This window comes from Typopeltis vanoorti, chromosome 24 (genome assembly GCF_054136105.1).
Source record: "Typopeltis vanoorti isolate ZY-2024b chromosome 24, IOZ_Tvanoo_1.0, whole genome shotgun sequence".
NCBI lineage: Eukaryota > Metazoa > Arthropoda > Arachnida > Uropygi > Thelyphonidae > Typopeltis > Typopeltis vanoorti.
The window spans coordinates 4299441-4325545 of NC_143572.1; the positions used below are offsets into that span (position 1 = coordinate 4299441).

At 36.3% G+C, this 26105-nt stretch overlaps 1 protein-coding gene across 1 annotated transcript in view; it reads left to right on the top strand.

Moving 5' to 3' along the window:
- LOC150092894 (mediator of RNA polymerase II transcription subunit 13-like) overlaps nucleotides 1-25741 on the top strand; it is a 557023-nt gene extending 531282 nt beyond the window's left edge. The window contains exon 27 of the mRNA XM_090414065.1: nucleotides 24679-25741. Coding sequence (XP_090270191.1) covers nucleotides 24679-24811 — 133 coding nt within the window. The 3' untranslated portion in view covers nucleotides 24812-25741. The remainder of the gene's footprint in view (nucleotides 1-24678) is intronic.
- Nucleotides 25742-26105: the final 364 nt, after the last annotated feature.

The window sequence follows — 26105 nt, forward strand, 5'->3', positions numbered from 1 at the left end:
GGGGGGGGAAAAAAAACCTGATCCTCTCTGTCATTCTTTTTCTGTCTAAAGAAAATCTTTTGTTCTCTGTAGTATATTCTTGTAATAGGTAAACATTCCTTTTGGCATACATTCACAACTAAACGTCACCATACATACAGAGCGTACACACACTGCACTGTTCTTTATCAAAACCAAAACGTTTTTCTTCTCACCGACGTTCCCTCCGCGAAAACAAATGACGTCAGTCGCGCCTCCTCGCCGCCAGTACATAGTTTGAAGAGAACTCGCAAGCCTTCGTCATAAAAGTCCTTACAACTCCCTTTGGGGGAAGCACATCCATCACAGGAGTGTCGATGTTGCATCTAAAAGAAAACTCAGGGCGAGTAATTGACTCTAAAATACAAGAAATGAGGTGAGAGCTTTATGGCGCGATGCAGCTCCCACAAACAAAAAAAAAAACTATATAATCATCATTAACTAAACATCAAGAAAATATATAATCATTATTAAGAAAACAAGTCAATAACATTAATTAATTATATCAGTTTTTAATCTGGAAAGGGCATCGGCGTTACCAGACGACTACGTCTTCTATAAAGTAACGGTCATGTTATAACGTTGCAGGGCTAAAGCCCATCGGGACAACTTGGCACCATGAGGGGCACTTTTAGTTAGATAGGTCAGAGGGTTATGATCTGAAATTATGTGTATTTCAGCACCAAATACCCATGTGTCAAACTTTTTCAATGCAAAAAGCTTCCCTTTCAATGGTTGACCATTTCATTTGACAGTAATTTAGTTTCTTACTGAAGAAAGCAATGGGCAATTTCCCCTGTTCGTTGTTTTGAGGTAAGCATGCGCCAATTGCTGTTGCTGATGCATCCGTATACAACTGGAACGGTTTGTCGAGATCTGGAGTATGCAAAGAAAGCATTTTTATAAGCTCTTCCTTGAGTTTCGTAAATGCTTCATCAGCATCAGTAGTCCAAGGAATATTGTTTGGGACACTTTTCTTGGTCAGATTTGTCAGCGGCAATACAATTTGGGAGAATCGTGGTATGTAATCATGGTAGTAGCTAGCCAGCCCAAGTAGACTTCTTACTTCTTTGTCGCTAAACCTTTTATAACCTCGATCTTCTCTGGGTCCAAGGAATGTTGACCGGATCCAATCAAATGCCCTAGGAATGTCACTTGATTTTTCCCGAATTCGCATTTATCTAGGTTTACTGTTAAACCCACCTCTCTTAATGTTTTGAAGACTTCATCTATATGGGGGAGATGTTCGAACCATGTTTTTGAAAATATAGCCAAATCATCGATATAAGATCGGCAGTATGCCCTATGAGGAGCTAGTGCTTTATCTAATGATTTCTGGAATGTGCTTCCTGCGTTCTTCATTCCAAATGGTAAAACGTTCCATTGATAGTTACCAGAATGCGTCACGAATGCAGTGAAGGGCTTTGCTTCCTTTTCCATACGGATTTGCCAATATCCCTTGGTGAGGTCAACTACAGTGATAAATTTTGCTTGTCCTACCTCAAATAATAAATCTCTAGCTATTTTCATTGGATAAGCATCTGGAATAGTAAAACTATTTAGCAATCTAAAGTCAATGAATAGTCTGACACTTCCATTTTTCTTAGCCACACAAACCACGGGATGAGCCCATTCACTGACACTTGGCTCAATGAGACCCATATCTAACAGTTCTTTGATTTGTCGATCTACTTCCTTTTGTAGAGCGATTGGCACCCTATAGGGTTTGAGTCTCTTAGAGGAACAGTTCTCTGTAACTTTGATGGAGTGTCCGTCAACTTTGGCGTGACCAGGTTTGGAACTAAAAACATCTGCATATTTCCAGAGGATGTCAAAAAGTTCTTGTTTTTGTTCTCCCGTCAAGAGAGCTTTCATATCCTCAAGGTGTTTCCTAATATCTTCAACTGATTTATTCATCTTGTCAGTGGGTGCATAGTGGAGTGGTCCGAAATCTTCATCTAGTTCGAAAACTAGACCGACATGATTAATTCTTTGAATATATGGTCGAAGCTTATTTATGTGGAGATCTCTGATACTTCCATCCTTCATCTCAACCTTCGCCGAATGTGGTCTAGTAAGTTGGACGATTGTAGCAGGTCCTGTCCAAGTATTTAGAAGCTTATGAGAGGATGAAGGTAACAATATTAAAACCTTTTCACCAACAATGAAGGATTTTTCTTTGGAACGGAGATTATATCTGGAGGAGTATTGTTCTTGAGACCCTTTGGCATTCTCGGATGCAATTTCATGAGCTTTTCTTAGATTTTCAAGAAGCTCTTGTAAATAATTTTCAACCGAGCAAGAGGCAGCGGTTGGGATGACTCGTCCACCAGTCCAAATTTCCTTTAACAAAGATAAGGGGCCTGGAGGTAATCTTCCATATACCAACTGGAAAACTGGAAAGGTGATAACCCAGTAGTGCTATGTGGTACTTCTCGGTATGCGAATAGAAGATAGGGAAGATGTAAATCCCAGTTTCTTCCATGTTCCTGTATATTCTTATTCATCATCTCTTTTAAAGTTCTGTTCCAACGTTCAATGGCGCCCGTACTCTCAGGGTGTCCTGGAGTGGAAAAACGTGGAGCTATGCCTAGCAGATCTTCAAAAGCTTGAGTGAGTTTAGATGTAAAATTCGTACCTTGGTCGGTACAGACCATTTTAGGAAATCCAGTCTGAGTAAAAATCCTCATCAGAACGTTACATGTAGATTTAGCACTTATTTTCTTGACAGGTATGGCTTCGGCCCATCTAGTGCATAAATCAACAGCACATATTATAAATCGATGTCCTCTTCCAGATGGAGGTTCTAACAGTCCGATACAATCCACGCTCCATACCTCAAACAGAGTTTTCTGGTCTGACGATAGGTCGTATGGGGATTCTATCTCTATATGTAGCAGTCCTTCTCATTTGACATTCTTTGCAGCTTTCGCAGTATTTTTTCACATCTTGTTTAATGGTAGGCCAAAAGAATGATTACTTGATTCGCTGACCGGTTTTCTTTTTGCCGAGATGGCCAGCAAGCGAGATTTTATGTGCCATCTTTAAGACATTTTCTCGTTTCACACATGGTAGCACTACTTGTCTAATATTCTCGCCACAAATATGTTCGTTATGAAGCAGAACCCCATTGTCAAACGCATAGGAATTTTCCCGCCTTGCTGCCCATTCAAAACACCTTCGAAGCGTCTCATCATCCTTTCGAAGTTTGCTGAATTCGAACTTTGCTTTTTGTGGTATACACTCAGTTTCTGCACCTGGTTGAGACTCTATCATACTTACGGCCAATACCGTACTGGTTATTTTCGAAGGCATGTCTTCGTCTTCATCCATCTTCTGACCGTTTATCACTTAAATCTTTTGATTTCAAAACCGGTGTCTCCCAATGATGACTACTCTCATGTAGCTCGACGCTTTCGACCAGCATTTCATAGGCAGAGGAGCTCAGTAGCAGATCGGTAACCAGTCTTCTTGAGACGGCACAGGTGACTGGAACATTACCATGTAAATTATCATCAATTTTCATTTCAAAAATCCTTAGGGGTGTTGTTTCATTTTCTCCGAAAGCAGAAGATATTTCACTACCGATATTTGTGCTCCCATATCCATTATTCCATTTAAAACCCTACTTCCACATTTGATTTTGACGACCTTCAAATCATCTACGTTTCGATCGATGTCCACTGATTTGGATACTGGATATTGTCACTGGATACTGGAGTTGAGGTTGGTCGAACACGCGATTCAATTTCCAGTTTCTTCAACTCGAACTCCATTTGTTCTCTTTTTTGTTGGGCTCCCAATTCTTCTTTCTTCATCATTTCTTCCTCGAGTCTGGTACTAATAATCGTCTCCAACATCCCTTTAACAAATTCTTCTTCATAAAATTTACTTCCCGTAATAATCATTTTAAGATTATCACTTTCATTTCAACAGTTGGCTTCTCTCCCAATTTTTCAGCCAATTTACGTAAATCTTCCTTTCTACCTTTGGTTAAATAGGCCATGGTGCTTAACAACAACTCTCTTTACTGATAAAAAAAAAATCACCCTTTAAAAAAGAATCAATTGCAATTTTTTTTTTTTTTTTTTTAAATGCCCAAAAAGAGATGTTTGGCGATTATGGGACTCATAATTAAATTCAACATATCATTTGTAAACATAGATAAATCTTACAATATTATCAGATAAAACTTCAACTACACAATTTACTACAGTTTCAAATACACGAATATATATATATATATATATATATATATATATATATATATATATATATATATATATATATATAAAAACAAAACCAAAACAAAAAAACAGTTTCGATTTTACACCACTATTATATATAACTTAAATCTCGAAACAGAACTATCAAAACAGTATGCAAAAATGAACTATGATAACACTGTCTCTGGTGAGATATCAAAAGTACTGACTGTTCCAAGATGGAACAAACATGCAAAACAGGACAAATTGGTAAATGCAGAACAGAACAAAATAAATTTAAAATGAAAAAAAAAAAAAAACAACTATTCTGAATTATCTGGGACGAAAATATAGCTTGAACACTGGCGTGTTTTTCTTTTATCCAAACTACTGTACTACTGTTCCAGGATGGAACAAAACTTGAATACTGATGTATTCTTTCTCTGTTCCAGGATGGAACAAACTCCGAACACCATTTTTTTTGTATTAAAACAGATTTTCGCCCAAACAATCAAAATAGAACTTTAAAATATGGGAGCATGCATTTACATAACGAATTGCTCTCACCTTGTAGATCCTGTCGACTGCGCCAGTAAAACTCGGACTCGTGGAGAGTGGTAAAGCTGGTGAAAGTGCTGATCATTACGCAGAATGAATGCTCGCTGAGATTAGCTGCTAAACCTTTATTGACATGAAACACATAACTCATTACAAACAGATAAAAATAAAAAAAAGACACATTCGCAACTAAACGTCGCCATACATATAGAGCGTACACACACCGCACTGTTCTTTATCAAAACCAAAACTAAAATGTTTTTCTTCTCTCCTTCTCACCAATGTTCCCTCCGCAAAAACAAATGACGTCAGTCGCGCCTACTCACCACCAGTACACAGTTTGAAGAGAACTCGCAAGCCTTCGTTATAAAAGTCCTTGCAATTAGTTACTGCAATTTTTTTTTAATCAAAAGAAGTTATAAAGAGTCGTTTGAACAGTTTAGTTTTTTCTCAAAGGCATAAATTCTATGATAACAAGCAAAATGACTCTTCAGACCTCGGCAAACAAGCATTCTTCAATTAACATCTGGATCCATATCCATTACTTGCTGCTTAAGTGATTCTAAACTGCGAAATATTCCATCCAGTTCTTTGACTGTTATTTCCTTTGGAACCTCATCTTCACATTCCATTTGTTCGTTGTCTTCATATGTGCGTTGTTCAATTTCAAGAAGATCGTTGTCACTGAAATCTTTTGAATTTGAATCCAATAATTCTTTAACATCTTCTGCATCAACACCATCAAAACTGAGGTCTTCACCAATTATTTCTTTGACCACATTGTTCACGGGATTTTGAAAACAACCTAAGTCATTAGCGTATTCTGGCAGAAGGTTTTTCCAAACAGCTTTCATGCAACTAGAAGACACTTGCTCCCACGAGTCACGAATGTTCGGAGTTGCCAGCTTAATGTTAAATTTTTTCCAAAATTCGTGGAGCGTAATCGCATTTTCTCCCGTTGCTGTTTCTACTGCCTTTGAGAATGTCTTTTTAAGAAAATAGGCTTTGAAAATTGCAATGACGCCCATGTCCATTGGTTGTAGCAATGATGTCTTATTTGGTGGGAAAAATAAAACTTTCACAATCTCACACAGATCATTAAGAGAATTTGGATGACCAGGTGCGTTGTCTAAAAGCAAAAGAGCTTTGAAAGCTAAGTTATTTCTCTTGCAATAAGTTTCAATTGCCGGTCAAAAATAAGACTTAAACCAATCTTCGAATAGACTTTGGTTAACGCAAGCCTTCTGATTCACCCACCAAATTACAGGTAAAGAATTCTTGTTACATCTTTTAAAGCCCGTGGGTTCTGAGTTCGATAGACAAGCAGTGGCTTCAATTTAAAATCTCCATTAGCATTCCCTCCAAGCATAACAGTTATGCGATCTTTTGATACTTTATAGCCAGGCTGCGCTGCTTCTTTTTTTGATATAAAAGTTCAAGATGGTATTTTTTTTCAATAGAGTCCAGTTTCATCTACATTGAAAATTTGGCGGTAATCGTAATCATTTTCTTCGATAATTTTCTGCAGCTCAGCAGGCAGTGTGGATGTAGCAGCTTCACCTGTTATTTTCACATTCTTCAGTCCAGCTCTAGATTTAAAATTCTCAAGCCAGCCTTTGCTAGCTGCGAATTTTGAATTGTCTTCGATATATTTAATCTCTTTAAGTCTTGAAAACAGGTTTAGAGCTTTGGCCATGATATTATAGGCACTAATTGGAATTCTCTTTTGATTGCAGTCTTCCAGCCAAATAATCAACAGATCTTCCATTTCAACCATTATAGCACACCGGTTACGTGTGCATTGCATACTTGCAGATGTAGATGCCACTTTACCTTGCTCGCAATGCTCATCAGCTTTGGATAAAATAGTCCGTATTGTAGACTCGTTAAAACCAAATTCGCATCTGATCTTACTTTTACTTTCACCACTTAAATCACAATTAAATCTTTTAATTATATCAAGTTTTGTATCTAAGGACCTTCCTCTTCTTTTTTTCACTTAATGACCTGGTTGTGGGATTGCTCTTATTCTTGAACATGATCAATGGGCTGTAAAATTTACGAAGAACGTAATTTGTAAATACGTACAACAGAACAACTGGAGCTTGTAATGCACTCAGCCTCGTGACATGATTTTCTCGGGATTTTCCCAGCCTCGTAGCGTGATTTTCATGATTTTCACTCGTTGTTTCAACTGCCTTTGAGAATGTCTTTTTAAGAAAATAGGCTTTGAAAGTTGCAATGACTCCCATGTCCATAGTAACAATGATGTTGTATTTAGTAGGGAAAATAAAACTTTCACATTCTCACACAGATCATTAAGAGAATTTGGATGATCACGAGGCTAGCAGCCTCGTGGCGTGAGCATGATTTTGCATGGTAAATTTAAAGGCGCGTTAATCAAAACTCTTGCCGTGTATATCAAGGGATTGCCACAATTAATTTCGCCATGATAATCAAATCCGCATTAAGCAAGGGATACCCGTATATATTTGGGGGTGTTGCCAAGGTGTATGTCTAAGTATTTTTGTCATTTGACCAGGTATATTCAATCAGATAATTAGTTCTAGACTTCCATCTGCCTGCCCACAATTAAACTCTGCAAAAGTCTCCCGCTATTATGACATGTTTTTGGTCAACACTGGAATGATAACTTTGTATGAAGTCCAAGATTTCTGATGGCAGAACATCCTGCTTTGTTATGTAAATATTGAACACATGAACGCATTGTGGTTGGGTGCTTTTATGTGAGCATACAAAGTGTGTCTTGGTATGTCTACAATCACATTTAGTTTGTAGGGAGATTGATAATTGATGCTTAAGCTAACTCCTGCTCCATGGTGCCGTTAGGTTACAGAGTGATGGAGATCATAAGGCTAATCTGCCCATTTTGTAGATAAATTGGGTGACAAGTTGATAGATTTATATTTCTGTACCTGGTCAAGGACCATTCTATTTCATAAAGCAGAGGCACATCCTTGTGCATTGGGAGAAAAAATACTCAATAACATTATGTTTATGAAAAAGTTGATTATAAATTGGCATCTAATATTGGTCCTAGTATTATGTTTGCAGCCCATTAATCAGTAATATATACATTTACACCCATTAACCTCTGCTCTGCTCTTTTTGCATTTCAATTTGAAGTGTAGGTCCTGAAGTTGAGATATAAGTTCTGGTATTTCTGTAGTGTATTTAAGAGCTATAGTTAATTTGTGAGGAGAGCCCTATTTTCTCTGAAAGACAACTGTTTCATGACTGAAGGGTCCTCTCTGTGTGTGTTGGTGGGGGGGGGGGGTCACCCTCAACTTCATTTTCTAGGTCACCATGTGAAAGTATGATTTCCCCATCATCTGGGACCTCTGTTGCTTTGTGGATGACAGCAGGTGATGTAAAGCTAGATTTCTGAATATTTTCTTCTCTAGAATGAGTTTCTGAATTTATAGAAAGCGCTGGGCCAGTAATTCTGGTTGCTGCAGCTTCTGTGCTTCTAATTTGCTTTTCTTGGTCATCTTTGTTGGAATGGTCACTGTTTGCATGCTATTTGTTAATTGTTACTTGCTTTGATAGTTTGTTATCAGAGCTTTGGATCTCATTACTTGGGAAGTGTCCAAGAGAGAAATGATCCTTGGCTTGTCCAATTTTGGATTTTCTTTGCACTGAAATTTGTGGTGGGGAGAGGATTTTCAGTTGTTTTCTTTTGTGCTTTGATTTTCTTAATGTATAATGTTGCTCTTTTCCACTGGTCTGCTCTTCTGGGCTGGGTGGGATATCTGTTATGAGTCATTGGAGATATAGGGACTTTTTCCTAATGTGACCTTCCTCATGAAGAAGCACTGTGATGAGAGAAATAAGTAGAAAGTGTAGATGATACCATTCAGATCAGTATTAATTAACTTTCACAGGTTGTGTAGTGTGTCATTGTTTGGAAATTACATTAGTGCCTGTCTTTGGAAGCTTTTGATATGTGCGAATTCAGACTTTTTCATTGTCACCAACATTGTATGTATTTTTCCATTGACAGAACTGTATCTTGATAATATGGATCTGAAGAGTTGATGAAGAATTTCAGGGGGGACATTGATACTGTTACTTTTGTCAGTTCTAATGCTATTGGGGCTGCTACAAGGTGAATGCCACCAATGTCAACGCACTTTTGTTGTATTGTATGTGCCCATCAGGTGTGGCTGAAACACATCTGAACAGCACCAGCCACGTGGAGATGTTAGTGATGTTTTTTGCTGGCACAGTTTTGGCAATCACTGTCACTTACTCTTTTTTTCTTCCAGTCTATATCTCCATAGTTGAAGTCTCCCATAATAATTACTCGACCTGCACTCATTGTACTAATTTGCTGATACATGTCTTTCAGATTATTTTTGAGATCTCTAGGCCTATAGCAACAACCAACTGTATATTTTATCTTACTGGTTTTGATCTCACACCAGGCTGCTTTAAATAATCAGCCACCCTCCCATCTACTTCCTATTATTTTTGGCTGCAATTCATCCACTATCATCAGCAGTACCTCCCCAATCCTATCTTCTCTGAAAATACTAAATAAATCCTTCACATTCTATCCCTGTAACTACATCATCTGCTGTTAGCTAAGTCTCACTAATGCCTATCACTTTTGGCAAGGTTGCACCTAACCAATACCAAAAACTTTCCCTCTTGTTCCTAATACTTCTGGCATTAGTATATAGAAACTACAGCATCCCTTTAGGACCCTAATGGCTAACTTCCTGAATTGACTACCCTATTCAATATTTTTGCTTAAGAGACTAAATTCTGCACTTGGTAATTCTCACACTCAATCATCTCATGAGTGCCTTCACAAACTCTCAACTGCTTCCACCCTAATTGTTTAAGTTTTCCTGAATTTGCGCTTCAGCATGCTCGGTGAACAAAGCTTTCTCTAGATATCAGAACCATTTAGATGCAGTCCATCAGCATTATGCACATTCTTCTTTCCATCAAACACAGACCACAGATCCACAAAGCCTACATCATTCTTTCTGTGCAACCTACCTATTGATTCATTTGCTATCAACACCCCCCCCCCTTTCCCAGTTCGCTTCTATCATAGCATGGCAGGAATCTTCACCTTCTTGCTCTTCATTTTTGCTTTGTCTAACAAGTCCTTTACATCCTCCCTCATAGAATACTTCTTGTCTCTCAGATCTTTAGTGCCAGCAAAGACAATTAATTCTTTCACCTTACTTTTTTGCATCCAGTTTTAAAACTGTAATGGACAACAAAGAGAGCTAAAGTCCTAATTTGATACATCTACTGTATTGAAGTTTACAGGTATTAAGTTGATCTCAAAATGACTCTCCCCCATATTTTTGATCAACTAATATTAATATTGCCATACTTGTTGAGGTTTGGGAAATGTTTCATAGCTGCTTTTGATTCCAAAAGGTCTTTCCAACTTGTAACAACTTCTGCATAGCGCTTTGATTTTCTTCCATCAAATCCTTTATATTCTCCAAGTTGCATACTAATGAATCACCTGTATCCATAATGCATTTAAACAGTCGGCATCCAGAAATCCATGTCAAGTGGTTCATTGCCATTTTTTAATTATAGAAAGTGAACACAAGCTGTAAGATATTTGCCCAAACAGTAACACCATCATCCAGCTCAACAGTACAATGTTATTAACACACTGATACACACAGCCAGGGCTATTTGTTACAGTGATGCTACTCTTGCCACTGAACTCACTCACCTTTGCCATACATTTTTTTTTTTGCCAATGGCTCTACCCCCCCCCAAAAAAAAAAGATAAAATACTAAATGTTTTCTCCTCCCCACTATTCCCCTCTCCCCTAATATACAAGACCATAGCAAAACTGCTAGCATGCTTAATAGCTATCAGCTTCACACAACATTCATATCATATATCAAACTGACAACTCTCATCCATTAAACTGAGGGTAAAGTCCATCCTTTATCACATCCAGTTATATGTGAAGTTTTCTTATCACACAGATTTGAAGACTATCAAAGTGTACTATATAAAAGTTGTTACAAATCAGGGAGACTGTTTTTAAAAGAAATCAGTAGCTGCTGTGAAGCATTTCACAAAATCTCAACACATATGGATGTATTAATTTATCAAAAATTTGGGAGATAGTCATTTTATGATCAACTTAATATTTGTAATCTTCTTATCCAACAATAGATGGTGATAAATTAGAACTTTAGTTCTTGTTGCCCCTTATAATTTTAATACTGTTTTCAGTAATAACTGATTGTTAGTGACAAACTATTTGTGCTCTGATGATTCTGGGTATAAAACCAATGAAATATTAGCAACTAAATAAATAAATATTGCATTTTTGTTCCTTGATGTTCATCCTAGAATTAGTGATAATTCTGGATTCTATAAAAGTTCTGGTAATAATTTCGATTTGGCAATTTTTTTGCGTGTAATGCTTATGGAACCAACATTTGTTATTTGTAATCAACATTGATTATGACTCATTATTGTTCATCATCACACATCATATTCCTGATATCTGCCCTCAAGGGATATAAAAGATATTGTGATAGTATTACATGCTAGAATTCCATTATAACTGTACAGTTATTCTGAAATTATATTCATGCTATTAAATAAGCAATAAACATGCTTGTATTATTACTAACTTAGACAAATCCCAAAACCCACCCCAACTCAATATCACCAGAGTTCAAGATCGGTACTATCAACATAAGAAGCCTGAATGGCAAAGAAAGGGAGCTAGCTGAGGAATTGGATAAGTATCAGATCGACATAATAGGGGTGACTGAAACAAAAAAGGCAAAAACTGGTGAGATCTTTCTTAGCAATAAATACAAAATGTTATATTCAGGCAATGACAATCAAGGAAAAGGGGTAGCCTAGTATTCAACCTAAATACGAGGCTAATTTTCTTGAATGGCAGGCAGTCTCAAGTAGAGTGATTGTGGGCAAATATGAGAATGGGGAACTGGACAATGAGACTCATTTGTGCCTATGGTCCCACAGAAAGTTCTACTAAGGTAGAAGTGGAGGAATTTTTTGAGGCTTTAGAAAAAGCAACAGACAAATGAAAAAGGAAAAGTTGGTCCTTGTTCGGGATCTAAATAGCAGAGTAGGAAATGATTGTCAGACATACAAAAATATTTTGGGAAAATTGGGAGAAATGAGCAAAGCTAATAATAATGGCAAATACCTGTTGGTTTTCTGCTCAGCACATGGACTGGTTATTACTAACACCATGTTCCAACATAAAAATGTGCACAAATTTACATGGAGAGAAGAGGCAAGGATTAAGAAAAGTCTCATTGAGTATGTTATTATTGATAGTGATGTTTTCTCCATGGGGCAGGACACCAAAGTGTACAGAGGATTTGAAATTGGAAGTGATCACTATTTAGTCTTGAGCAGGATAAAATTGAATTTCATATTGAAAAGAATACCATGTAAGAAAGTTTTCAAGCGAATAAAAGTTGAGCAGCTCTCAGATGTGAACTGTAGACTAAAATACACAAAGATTATTGAAGAAAAAATGAAACAGTTTGAGAACTGGAACCAAACCCTGGAGATTCAGTGGCAATCCCTGAAGAAAACACGCATTGATTCGGCCAGAGAGGCATGTGGTGAGGTTGTCTGTAAGGATAGAAAAATCAGAACTCCATGGTGTGGACACACGAAGTTAAAGAGGCAGTGAAGGAAAAGAAGAAAGCATAACTGGCAAATAAGTCAGCTTATGCTCTTAGAGAATACAGAGACAAATATAAGAAAGCTAAACACTGTGTAAAACTAGCTAAACAAAAGTCATGGGAGGACTTTGGCAAGAACATAGAAAATAAATATCAAGAAAGTGTCAAGATATTCTGGAGGTTGTTGAAGAAGCTCAGAAATGGAGGAAAGAGTGCTGTAAATGAAGACATGAAAACAGGAGAAAAGGATATCTTTGAAGTATGGAGTAATTACTTCAAAAAATTGCTAAATGAAACAAGCAGTGATGACAGCACAGTGGTAAAAAACACTGACCAGGCATGCAGTCAGGAATACATATCCATACTTGAAGTAGAAAAAGCCATCAAAAGCCTGAAATGTGGAAAGGCAGAAGGAGTAGATGATATTCGACCAGAAATGCTCAAGTATGGAGGTATAAAAGTGTTACAGTGGCTGCACTGCATAGTTCAGAAGGATGAATTTTCTAGATGATTGGAGTAGAACTGTCATGGTGTCCATATATAAAAAGGGAAATAAAACTGAATGTGAGAATTACAGAGGTATTTCTCTACTGAGTGTTCCTGGTAATATATATGCAAGTATACTTGAGAAACGGTTGAGAAGGATTGTGGAAGACAAGCTTGGTGAAGAACAAGCTGGATTCAGGCCAAATAGAGGTTGTCAGGATCAGATTTTCACTGTATGACAGATAGAGAAATCATGGGAATATAAGAAAGATCTGTATTTAAGTTTTGTCGATCTGTAAAAGGCATATGACAAGGTGCCAAGAGAGAAGCTATTCAATACGCTACAGTTATATGGTGTCAATGGGGCATTATATCAAGCAATACTTAGTCTTTATTTGAGTTGTAAGTCAGCAGTTAGAATTGAAGGAAGTACAGGAAGATGGTTTAATGTTAAATCTGGTGTGAGACAAGGAAGCACATTATCCCCTCTGTTATTCATTATCTATATGGATCACATTATGAAGGAAAGTGGTATTAAACATGATATCAAAATTGGCGATGTTAATGTCAGCTCTTTGCTTTATGCAGATGATGTTATACTTCTAAATAAATCCGCTACAAGTCTGCAGAAATCCCTTACTAAGTTGAATAACTGTTGTAGTAGATATGGGATGAAGGTCAGCATTAAAAAGACAAAGAAAATAGGCAGAATCATTGATCAACTGCATTGTGAATGGAGAACCTGTGGAACAAGTAAAACATTTCAGCTACTTAGGCACAATTTTTAGTGAAGATGGTAAATTAAATATGGAAGTAGACAACAGAATCAACAAAGCTGGTATATGGTAGGAAGTCAATTGAATAAATTCATATGAAATAAGAGACAAATTAGTCGGAACACTAAATTAGCTGTATATATATACAAGACAGTGTTCAAACCAGTTTTAACTTATGGATCTGAGAGCTGGGTCAAAGTAAAACACTTGACCAGAGACCATAGATATGAGAGTCCTGAGAAAGATTAGAGGGAAACCATACTACCTGAGCTAATCTCAGGTAGTATGGTTACTTAAACAGAATGGCCAAGGAAAGATTAGCAAAACAAGTGTTCTCTGCCATGTTGGCAGGAAAAAGATCCAGAGGAAGCCAAGATATAGGTGGATTGATACAGTAAAAAGTGCCTTAGAAGATAGAAATATAAGATTTGATAATGTTGGAGTCTTGACAGGTAACAGAATGATTTGAAGAAAAATTGTAGATAGGAAGTTAGTAATGATGTAAATTTTTCATGTAGTACTATCATATCCTGCACATCCCTTGAGGGTACATGGCAGGAATTTGATGATGATGATATAGACAATTTTTATTAATCTGTTATCCATCAGGACTCCAATATTCTCAGATTTTACATTTCAGTCTTTTAAGGCTCTTTGAACTATATTAATCTCCTAGATCTTGGTTTTTTCCTGAGTGTTTTTCCACTCATCTCAACATCAGACACCTGTTTTTTTTTTTACCTTTTCTTTCTCATTCTGTTTAAGTGACCATATTATCTGAGGTAAGCTCTGCTTAGGCATTCTTGAATGCCAACAATTTCAAGTTCCTTGCTATCTTTATTTCTAAGTTGATTCTACCATTAATGCCATCTGTTCAGTCCCTTAATTTTTCTAACAACTCTTTTATCTGCAGTCCCTGGTCTTCAATCAACTGTTTTATTTCTAACCCAACTCAAATCCTTAAGGTAAAGCTGGTCTTCTGTACTACTACTTTAGTGTTTTTAACTAATTTCTCATATAAATTTATTCAGTAGACTCCCTGTCATACCAGTTTTACTTTATGGAAAATATGAAATCTTTACTAAAAATGATGCCTCATCATCATCATCAAATTCCTGCCATGTACCCACAAGGGGTGTACAGGATATGATAGTACTGCATGAAAACATTCTATCATTACTAACTTCCTATCTACAATTTTCCTTCAAATCAGTTTGTTACTTGTCAAGACTCCAACATTATCAGATCTTATATTTCTATCGTCTAAGGCACTTTGTTTTAAAAGAGGTAAACCGTGAGTAGACATAACTATATATAATAAATAACGGAAAAACTCACGTAGAAATATTATTTAATGGTATAATTTTCGCCCGTGTGTCACAGGCATCTTCAGTACAATTAGGCACAAAAATCAAACATTAACTGACAATTCCAAAAAGCGCCACCTAAGTAGCTGGTGTAAGATAACTAAAAAGGTCAACAATTTCTCAATAAGTTAAACGCATTTCATCCTAGGATCAAGTTTACCCTAGAAGTAGAATCAAATAAGCAGTTAGCCTTTTTAGATTTTCTAATTCTTCGCCAACCAGATGGTAACCTACATTTCTCTGTTTATAGAAAGAAGACTCATACAGGCCATTATATCCATGCGGAATCTCATCACCATCCCAGTCAAAAGGCAAGAACTATTAAAACACTGGTTCATCGGGCCCACTCCTTTTGTTCTACAGACGATCTTTTACAGAAAGAAATACGATATATAACTTCTTCCTTTCTATCTAATGGCTATAAGAATTACTTCATTAAAAGAACTTTGAGTAGATTTAATATGTCTCCCTCTTCAAACACAGAGGAAATAACGCGCATTACCATCCCTTATATACAAGGCATCAGTGAACGTATAGCAAAAATTTTAAAACCACTGAATATTTTTGTTGCCTTTCGACCGTTTAGAAAAATCTCCACCTTTCTCGCTTCTCCAAAGGACAAGCTTCCACATCTTAATCATCCAGGTGTCTACCAGATTCCATGCTCTTGTGGATTATGTTATTTCGGACAAACGGGAAGATCTGCCTCCATTCGGCTAGAAGAACACCAATCTTATATTGAATACTTTAAACCTGAAAAGTCTGGACTTGCAGAACATGCCATCTTCACTAGACACAAAGTTCATTGGAAAAAGACAAGAGTTCTTCACAAAAGTCAGTTTCTCATGGAACGCCTTTATAAAGAAGCATGTGAAACTCTACTTCATTCTCCTAACTTAAACAGATCCGGCGGCTTACGTCTATCCCCTTTATGGGAGATAGTACTTTACAAATCAGCTAATCTTTCCTAACTTTTTATTGTATTAAATATTTTTTTTTTTTTTTTTTTTTTTTTTTTTTTTTTTTTTTTTAGGAAAGTTATTGACCTTTTTAGTTATCTTACACCAGCTACTTAGGTGGCGCTTTTTGGAATTGTCAGTTAATGTTTGATTTTTGTGCCTAATTGTACTGAAGATGCCTGTGACACACGGGCGAAAATTATACCATTAAATAATATTTCTACGTGAGTTTTTCCGTTATTTATTATATAAGGCACTTTGTACCATATCGATCCACCTATATCTTGGTCTTCCTCTGGGTCGTTTTCCTGCCAACCTGGCAGAGAACACTAGTTTTGCTAATCTTTCCTCGCCCATTCTGTTTAAATGACCATACTACCTGAGATTAGCTCTGCTAACGCATTCCTGGATGCAGACAATGTCAAGGTCTTTCCTAATATCCTCATTTTTAATATGATATTGCCATTGATACCAACACTAAATTAGCTGTATACAAGACAGTGTTCAAACCAGTTTTAACTTATGGATCTGAGAGCTGGGTCAGAAGTGAAATACTTGACCACTGTCTTGTATACAGCTAATTTAGTGTTCTGACTAATTTCTCTCTTATTCCATATGAATTTATTGAATTGACTTCCCACCATACCAGCTTTGCTGATATTCTGTTGTCTATTTCCATATTTAATTTACCATCTTCAGTAAAAATCGTGCCTAATTAGCTGAAATGTTTTACTTGTTCCACAGGTTCTCCATTCACAACACAGTTGACATTTTCAATGATTGTGCCTATTTTCATTGTCTTTTTATTGCTGACCTTCATACCATATCTATTACAACAGCTATTCAATTTAGTCAGAGAATCTTGCAGACTTGTAGCGGATTTATTTAGAAGTATAACGTCATCTGCATAAAGCAAAGAGCTGACATTAACATCTCCAATTTTGATATCAGGTTTAATACCACGCTCCTTCATAATGTGATCCATATAGATAATGAATAACAGAGGGGATAATGTACATCCTTGTCTCACACCAGATTTAACATTAAACCATCTTCCTGTACTTCAATTCTAACTGCTGACTTACAACTCAAATAAAGACTAAGTATTGCTTGATATAATGCCCCATTGACACCATATTACTGCAGCGTATTGAATAGCTTCTCTCTTGGCACCTTATCATATGCCTTTTCCAAATCAACAAAACTTAAATACAGATCTTAGTTATATTCCCATGCTTTCTCGGCTATTTGTCGTAAAGTGAAGATCTGATCCTGACAGCCTCTGTTTGGCCTGAATCCAGCATGTTCTTCACCAAGCTTTTCTTCCACAATTCTTCTCAACCGTTTCTCAAGTATACTTGCATAGATTTTGCCAGGAACACTCAGTAGGGAAATACCTCTGTAATTCTCACATTGTTTTATTTCCCTTTTTATATATGGGTACTATGAGAGCTCTACTCCAATCATTGGGAATTCGTCCCTCTGTCCAGGCTTTCTGAACTATGCAGTGCAGCCACTGTAAGACTCTTATACCACCATACTTCAGCCTTTCTGGTCGAATATCATCTACTCCAGCTGCCTTTCCACATTTCAAGCCTTTGATGACTTTTTCTACTTCAAGTATGGAGATGTATTCCTGCCTGCATGCCTGGTCAGTGTTTTTTACCACTGTGCTGTCATCACTGCTTGCTTCATTTAGCAGTTTTTCAAAGTAATTACTCCATACTTCAAGGATATCTTTTATTCCAGTTTTCATGTCACTTGTATCATCTCTAACTCTTTTTACAGCACTCTTTCCTCCATTCCTAAGGTTCTTCAACAACCTCCAGAATATTTTGCCACCTTCTTGATATTTATTTTCTATATTCTTGCCAAAGTCCTGCCATGACTTTTGTTTAGCTAGTTTTACACAGTGTTTAGAATTCTTGCATTTGTCTCTATATTCTCTAAGAGCACAAGCTGACTTATTTGACAGGAACTTTTGATATGCTTTCTTCTTTTCCTTCACTGCCACTTTAACTTCCTGTGTCCACCAGGGAGTTCTGATTTTTCTATCCTTGCAGACAACCTCACCACATGCCTCTCTGGATGAATCAATCAGTGTTTTCTTGAAGGCTTGCCACTGAATCTCCAAGGTTTGGTTCCTGTTCTCAAACTCTTTCATTTTTTCTTCAATAATCTTTGTGTATTTTAGTCTACAGTTCACATCTGAGAGCTGCTCAACTTTTATTCGCTTTAAAACTTTCTTATAATTTATTCTTTTCAATATGAAATTCAATTTTATCCTGCTCAATACTAAATAGTGATCACTTCCAATTTCAAATCCTCTGTACACTCTGGTGTCCTGCACCAGGGAGAAAACATCACTATCAACAATAACATAGTCAATGAGACTTCTTATTCCTAGCCTCTTCTCTCCATGTGAATTTGTGCACATTTTTATTTTGGAACATGGTGTTAGTAATAACCAGTCCATGTCCTGAGCAGAAATCCAACAGATATTTGCCATTATTATTAGCTTTGCTCTTTTCTCCAAATTTTCCCAAAATATTTTTGTATATCTCACAATCATTTCCTACTCTGCTATTTAGATCCCCAACAAGGACCAACTTTTCATTTTTCATTGTGTCAGTTGCTTTTTCTAACGCATCAAAAAATTCCTCCACTTCTACCTTAGTAGAACCTTCTGTGGGACCATAGGCACAAATAAGTCTCATTGTCCAGTTCCCTATTCTCATATTTGCCCACATTACTCTACTTGAGACTGCCTGCCATTCAAGAAGATTAGCCTCGTATTTTGTGTTGAATACTATGGCTACTCCTTCTTTTCCTTGATTGTCATTGCCTGAATATAACATTTTGTATTTATTGCTCAGAAAGATCTCACCAGTTTTGGTCTTTTTTTGTTTCAGTCACCCCTATTATGTCGATCTGGTACTTATCTAATTCCTCAACTAGCTCCATTTCTTTGCCATTCAGGCTTCTTACGTTGATAGTACCGATCTTGAACTCTGGTGATATTGAGTTGGGGTTTGTTTTCAAATTTGTTCCAGTAGCTGACTTTTCTCTGTTCGCCCTGGTTCCCTGGCGAAAACAACGGGGGCCTTGTTTAACCGGGCGACGCCCCTGCCGGCATGAAATTTTGTCATGTTGTACCATCATTTTTTTTATTTTGGTTTAACCAATAAGAATACAATTTGGTCGGCTAAATCCCAAATTGGCATCCCATCCTCGTTCGTTCAGTATCCAAGTAGATACCCAACAGGGTGCACCACGAAAAGGTGAGGATTGGACATTAGGTCAGAAGCCCTGGTCGGTTCTCCGCATTCCTTTAAAGGCTATGTGGAGGTCTCCTCTCAGTTATACAGCTTCGACCCTTAAGCACCGCACTCCTTAGCCATCAAAAATGATGCCTAAGGAGCTGAAATGTTTTACTTGTTAGATAGGTTTCCCATTCTTCCTGAATAAGAAACCTATCTATAACAAAGCCTATATATGACTTATGTGCAGCTATATTCCCTGCATTTTAATAGTTGTGGTCTTTTTATTGTTAATTTTTATACCAAATTTGTTCTAACAGTTATTTGATATAGTCATAGAATCCTTAAGACTTGCACCAGATTAGAGTATAATATTATCTGCATGGAGTAAAGAGCTAAGATTAACATCTCCAATTTTTATATTGGTCCTGATGCTAGTGATCCATGTAGATAGTGAACACCCTTGTCTCATACATAATTTTGCATCAAATGATCTTAATAGAATCTTCAGTTCTAACCACTGACTTCTAAATTAAATATGGACTATGTAGTGCTTAATATATCATCTAGAATTTGACCTTCCAACGTGCCTTCTGAATTATGCAGTGCAGCCACTGTAAAATTTTTATACCTCAATTTTTGAGTTTCTGGTTGAACATCAGCTACTCTAAACTGCTTTCCACATTTCAGGTTTTTGATAGCTTTTTCTATTTCCCATATCAATATGTATTCCTGATTGCATTCCTCTTGAATATTTTCTACCACTGTTTTGTTACTTCTTGTTTTGTTTTGTTTAACAGTCTTTCAACGTAATTACTCCAAATATCAAGGATATCTTCAGCTTTCATGTCATCTCTTCTTTTACAGTACTTTTTACTCCATTTTGAAGCTGTTTCAATAGTCTTCAGAATATTTTGCCACCTTCCTGGTATTTATCTTCTATATTCTCTCCAGTGTCCTCCATGATTTTGTTTAGCCATTTTTACACAGTGCTGTACTTTATTATTTTTTCTCTATATTCCCTTGGAGCACATGCAGACTTAATTGTTAGGAACTTTCCATGTGCTTTTTTTTTCTTTATATACTTGAGTCCACCATGGAGTTTATTTTTCTGTTCTTGTAAGCAACTTTGCCTCAGATTTTCTAAGGTGTAGTTCTTGTCTTCAAACTCGTGCATTTTTTCCAGGCAACACCTCTGAAAGCAGCTCAACTTTAAACTTTCTTACACACTTCAGTATGATATTCAGTTTTATCCTGCTCAAAATTAAATTGTGATCACTTCTTATTTCAAATCCCTTGTATATTAGTTGTGTTTCAACGAAGTGTAAAGATATAGCTGTCAACAATAACTTTGTCAATGAAACTTTTCCTATTTCTTGTGTCCTCTCTGCGTGAATCTCTACACATCTTTTTGTTAGAACGTAGTACTGGTAATGACTAGTCCATTTTTTTTTTCAGATATCCAGTAGGCTTCCATTATTATTAACTTTGTTCTTTTCTCCAAATTTTTTCAAAACATTTCAGCTTATCTACTATTCATTTCCTACTCTCCTGTTAGGATATCCAACTCCAACAAAGATCAAATTTTCCCTTTTCTCTGTCTGCTGTCTTCTCTAATGACAAAAATTCCTTCACATCTTCCTTACTAGAACCGTCTGGATCATAGGCAAACAAATAAGTCAATCTCCAATTTCCTATATATATTTACCCACATCATTCTACTTGAAACAGCCTGCCATTCAAGTAGATTATCCATGTGTTTAGTGTTGAATACTATAAATACTACTTCCTTTCCCTAATTACTGTTGTCAGAATATAACATCTTGTATTTGTTGTTTAGAAGAATTTCACCTGTTTTGGTTTTCTTTGTTTCAGTAAAACAAATTTTGTCACCATAGTACCTCTCTAATTCTTCTGTCATTCTATTTCTTTTCCGTTGATACATCCTGATGATGCCATCTTGAATTCTACTGATGCTGAATTGACTTTTTATTGTCTACCCTGGTGAATGATGAAAACAATTTGAGCCATGTTTAACAATGCCTACTAATTGGATGCACCACAGCAGGGTGAATTGGACCATCAGCTCAGAAGCCCCTGTTGATTTTCTATATTCCCTAATAGCCTTTGTAGAGGTCTCCTTCCATTTACTTACTTTGACCCTTAAGTGATCCTTCTCTTTTTGTTGTTCTGATACTGCATGTCGTCTCCAAAGCCTAAAGATGAACATTATTTCTGAAGTTACAACCGCAAATTTAGACGAATCAGCTTGTGGAAATTTGTATAACTGACGATTTCGAGTAGAAAGCGGATTCAAATTTTTGAATTTCTTTCAAAGGGATCATATGGCAATAGGATAAAAGGCTGCACTAAACAAATTTTATTTGACAGAAGCTCTTTTCATGAAGAAATAAAGTTGCAAACTTTGGATGTCTTGTAATATGCCAAAGACATCATCTAGATGATTTCACATGGAGAAGAATTATTTATAAACTTGAAGAACTGCAGAATTACTGATATTGTCAGATTTTGAAATCTCACATAGTGTTGTACCCAGGCTCCAGGCAGAATTTCAAACCAATGGAATGTGTTACAGACATATGCAAGAGGTTGCCCTTGCTCTGTTATGGAGCATAAAGACAGATTTTTGGTTATAACAGCAAAACATAATCGATGCACCACATCAGGTCAGCTTGCAAGTCGACTCAATTCAAGCACAGGTACACAGATATATCAACAAACTGTGGCAAGATGTAGAAAGTATTTTTTAACTTGGGTATAGTTATGTTAAAGATACCAAGCAATCTTAAACCTGGTTTTACTCCATTCTGTGACAAGTAACCCTATGCCCCCCCCCCACCACGAAGGCCTGTAGTTTGCATCCCTTTATCCATAATTCATTGTAGAACACATTTTCAGTGGGTGTTGTATTGTATTCATAAAAATTGGACAAGACACCAATGGGATAATATAATCTCTATAGATGAGAGTCGTTTTAGTCTTTCCTCCAGTTCTAGGTGACACTTGATCTGGTGTGAAAGTAGTACTGCTTACCATCACGAGAATGTTCTTGATAGGGATAGATACAGCAGTACTGGTGGTCATTGTGTGTGTGGTGGCATTATGCTTAATGGATACACCGAGCTATAACTGCTGGAAAAAGTATGACTGGTGAACAATATTGCAACTTCAATGTCATATCGATTGTTCTGTGGTGCTGTAGGTGAAGAATTCATTTTTTGTATGATGGTGTGACAATGTCATACCATCATATACACAACCAGCGGAGGTACTTCTGGAGACCGAAGATATTTATCAAATCGAGTGGCCAGCACGCTCCTCAGATCTCCACCTGAGATCTGAGGAGCATTCCACCATTTGGAATGCAATAGGGAGATGCATTGATGCTCGAAATTCCCCACCAGAAAACAAACTTATCCTTACTCTAAAGAAGGAGTGGGCCAGATTTCCTCAAGAACTCCTGAATCACATGGTGCTAAGTATGGTACAATGTTGTGAGAGTTGCATCGCAGTTTGGGGTGGACATATTCCTTTCTGAAATCTCTCTGCATAGTTTTCTGTAAGAACTGTACATTAATTCCTTATTCTTAGGAAATTTGTAACTTTTGCCAAAAATGTATTGCAATTTCATTTGTAAGAAACTTATAACACATATTTAACACATATAACACTTGTAACACATATTTATTAGTATGCTGGCAATACATTTATGTCCACATTTGGCTATAATCATGAAATTTTTTCATATACAGGTAAAAATTTATTGGAAGTTTTTCCACTTGGTTTATTCCTTTATCCAAATGTAAGCAAACAAAGTTTGCATCTCAAGTATTTTCAGGACTGGGGGATATTGTATATAGAAGCTAATGACTTCACATCACTTGCCTTAGTATCCCATAATGCAAAGCACATATCCTGGTGCAAAAGTTTAGCCTGTTAGGTAACTTCACTGATTACAGGTTCAATTCCACTTACTGATTAGCAGAACATAATAATAATTCTAAACCCAGATCAGTTTTAACCTTTACTGAGGTTTAATCAGTGGGAACCAGACCCAGAGGTGATACTAAGATTAAAGTAATGCAGAAGTTATATTTTCGTATACAAGTAACCAAAAGGTGTCACTCTTTATTATTAAAATACTCTGGATTAGAGACAGTTGTTGGAAGTGTTTCCACTTGGTTATACTATAAATTAAAGATACCAAGAAATTATATGCTTGGTTTAATCCTTTATCCAAGTGTAAGCAAACAAAGTTTGCACTTGAAGTATTTTCAGGACTGGGAAACTGGTATATAGAAGCTAATGGCTTCACATCACTTGCCTTAGTATCCCATAATGCATAGCATTATACATACCCATTAGGATATGTACTTTGTATTATGGGATACTAAGGCATGTGGTGTGAAGTCATCAGCTTTTATATACAAGTTCCCCAATCCTGAAAATACCTTAGATGCAAGCTTTGTTTGCTTACACTTGGCTAAAGGATTAAATCAAGTATATAATTTTCTTTTAGTTCATCCTTAGCTTGGACACCAGCGTATAATAAAAATGTTCAGAACATAATTGTTAAATTGTTTGCTATATGTGAGTTATATTCAAGAGCTCATTATATGTTTAATTCTCCCTATAGCAAACTCATGTGGACCATGAGATGGTTTGCTATGGTGAATTTCCTTACAAACTATGTAAGAATCCTGTCAGGATTCTTTCATAGTTTGTTGTAAATGAATGAATTTTTTTTTATGGTGCAAATAAATTATTTCAAAACTTGAAGTTCTTCATTTAAGATTTATCATAAATGTGCAATTTTCTATTGTTTCCTTGTGATTTTTTTCTAACCTCTTTGCTAAGTTACACAAAAGGTTTATTTTCATGCTTTTGTATACTTTAATGGTTTTTCATTTAATTTTACTAAATAAAATTCTCTGTATCATGAAGAAATATATATAATCTAACAATTCTTTCAACCTATACAAACTAAACTGTTAATGTAGGGTAAAAAACTGATCTCCAGAATCAGTTTAAATGATGATGAAGAAAATATGAATAAAGAATTGACTTAATAGAGGAAACTGAAGAATTCTTAATCTAAATGCTGGCATCATTTTTACAAAATTGAAGTGGTTGTATGTTTGCCTTCATTAATATAGTTTTTAAGTCTCTCTTGCTTCCCTTCCCAAATGATTTTATATATACTTTTGCTTTGAACCAGTTTCATAAGTTATGTATAGATTATTTGAATTAGTAGTACACAAAATTATCATTTAAGTTTTGAACTTATGGCAATATATTTCAGCTAATATGACATTTTCTTATATTATGCACAGGTATGTATTAGAAGGCTTTAATTCTCTCTCTTGGCTGGCCCTTGATCCTGCCACTCATGACCGACGCTCCTGCCTGCCAGTCCACATTCAAGTTCTTATGCAGCTCTATCATGCAGTAGAAGCATTAATATGAGGGTATCACCTGCAGTGATTTGAAGATTTATGGAGTTATGGGATCAATAGACTACTCTGACCAGCAGAAGCTTTTTTTCCAGCTGGAATCATCTGTGATTGACAGAGGCCGTGAAACAAGAACACATATCAGGGTGGCTTTCATATGTATCCACAGTATCATGACAAGAAATATCTTGGCTTCCCTCATACTCCGACCATGGCTGCATTGTAGTCAGGGAAGTTCAAGATTGACTGCTTTGTGTTACAACTTTGATAATTTTGGATTTTGCTTCTAACACATTTAAAGGTGTGTGTGTATGTGTGATACTGAGGTGTCATTCAGTACACATGAAAATTATTTGTTGACTAGCATATTATTACATAAAAATCAACGGCCCTGTTTGTTGACAGTGTATGGTATCTACCATACCGTATCCTTCTGTACACATGTAATGCCAAGTGCAACCAGTTTACTGAGAACGCGTTTATTTATTTTGTATATATATATACTCAGAAGAGGCAAAGGAGAGAAGGTTAATGTTAATACATTTTGTATTGACACACTTCTTAACCTGGTTTAGGTAGCATCTACTTAGCTCCCTACCTTTCTTTCCCCTTCCCCATTCATATATAACTCATTTCCACACCGGCGTTATCATCTTCAAGATTTCCATCTGTAGCCATTACCGATAGATTTGTACAGAGCTATGTACAGAACACCATGTTGCTTGACCATGCATCCTTTTTACAAATCATGTAATAAATCCCATTGTCCGTTGTGCTGTCTGTGTACAATTTTACAGAAACTGTTAATTAAAGAGCCAGACATGCTGGGACCTGTTTGTAATGCACTGCCCTAAGAGCTACAACTCATGGGCAGGCAAAGCTTCACCTGTAACTGTATCACTGTTTTCCCACTGCCACTCATTAAATTCCTGCATGTCCCATAGATATGTTGACTTGTACTTTCTTGTTTTAATCTGGTACATGACTGTACTTATAAATTACATACAGAGATAGCATACCAAACAAAACGCAAATACTAAAATATGGTTTAAATTGCAGAGTTAATTATTTAATTGTTAGATTTGAAAATGAAATTGAAAGTATTATATTTTCATTAAGTGAAAACTATTCTAACAGTTTTTATAAAAAAATATTTGTCTTTCTTGTAATTTTTTTTTTGTTTTTTTGTGGTAAAAGCCTATTTAAGTTTTTTTAAATGAAAAAAAAAAAAAGTAAATAGTGAGTGAAAATTTTTTATTTCTGATATGCTGTGAAACAAACCCAAATCATTCTTATTATTTCACCAA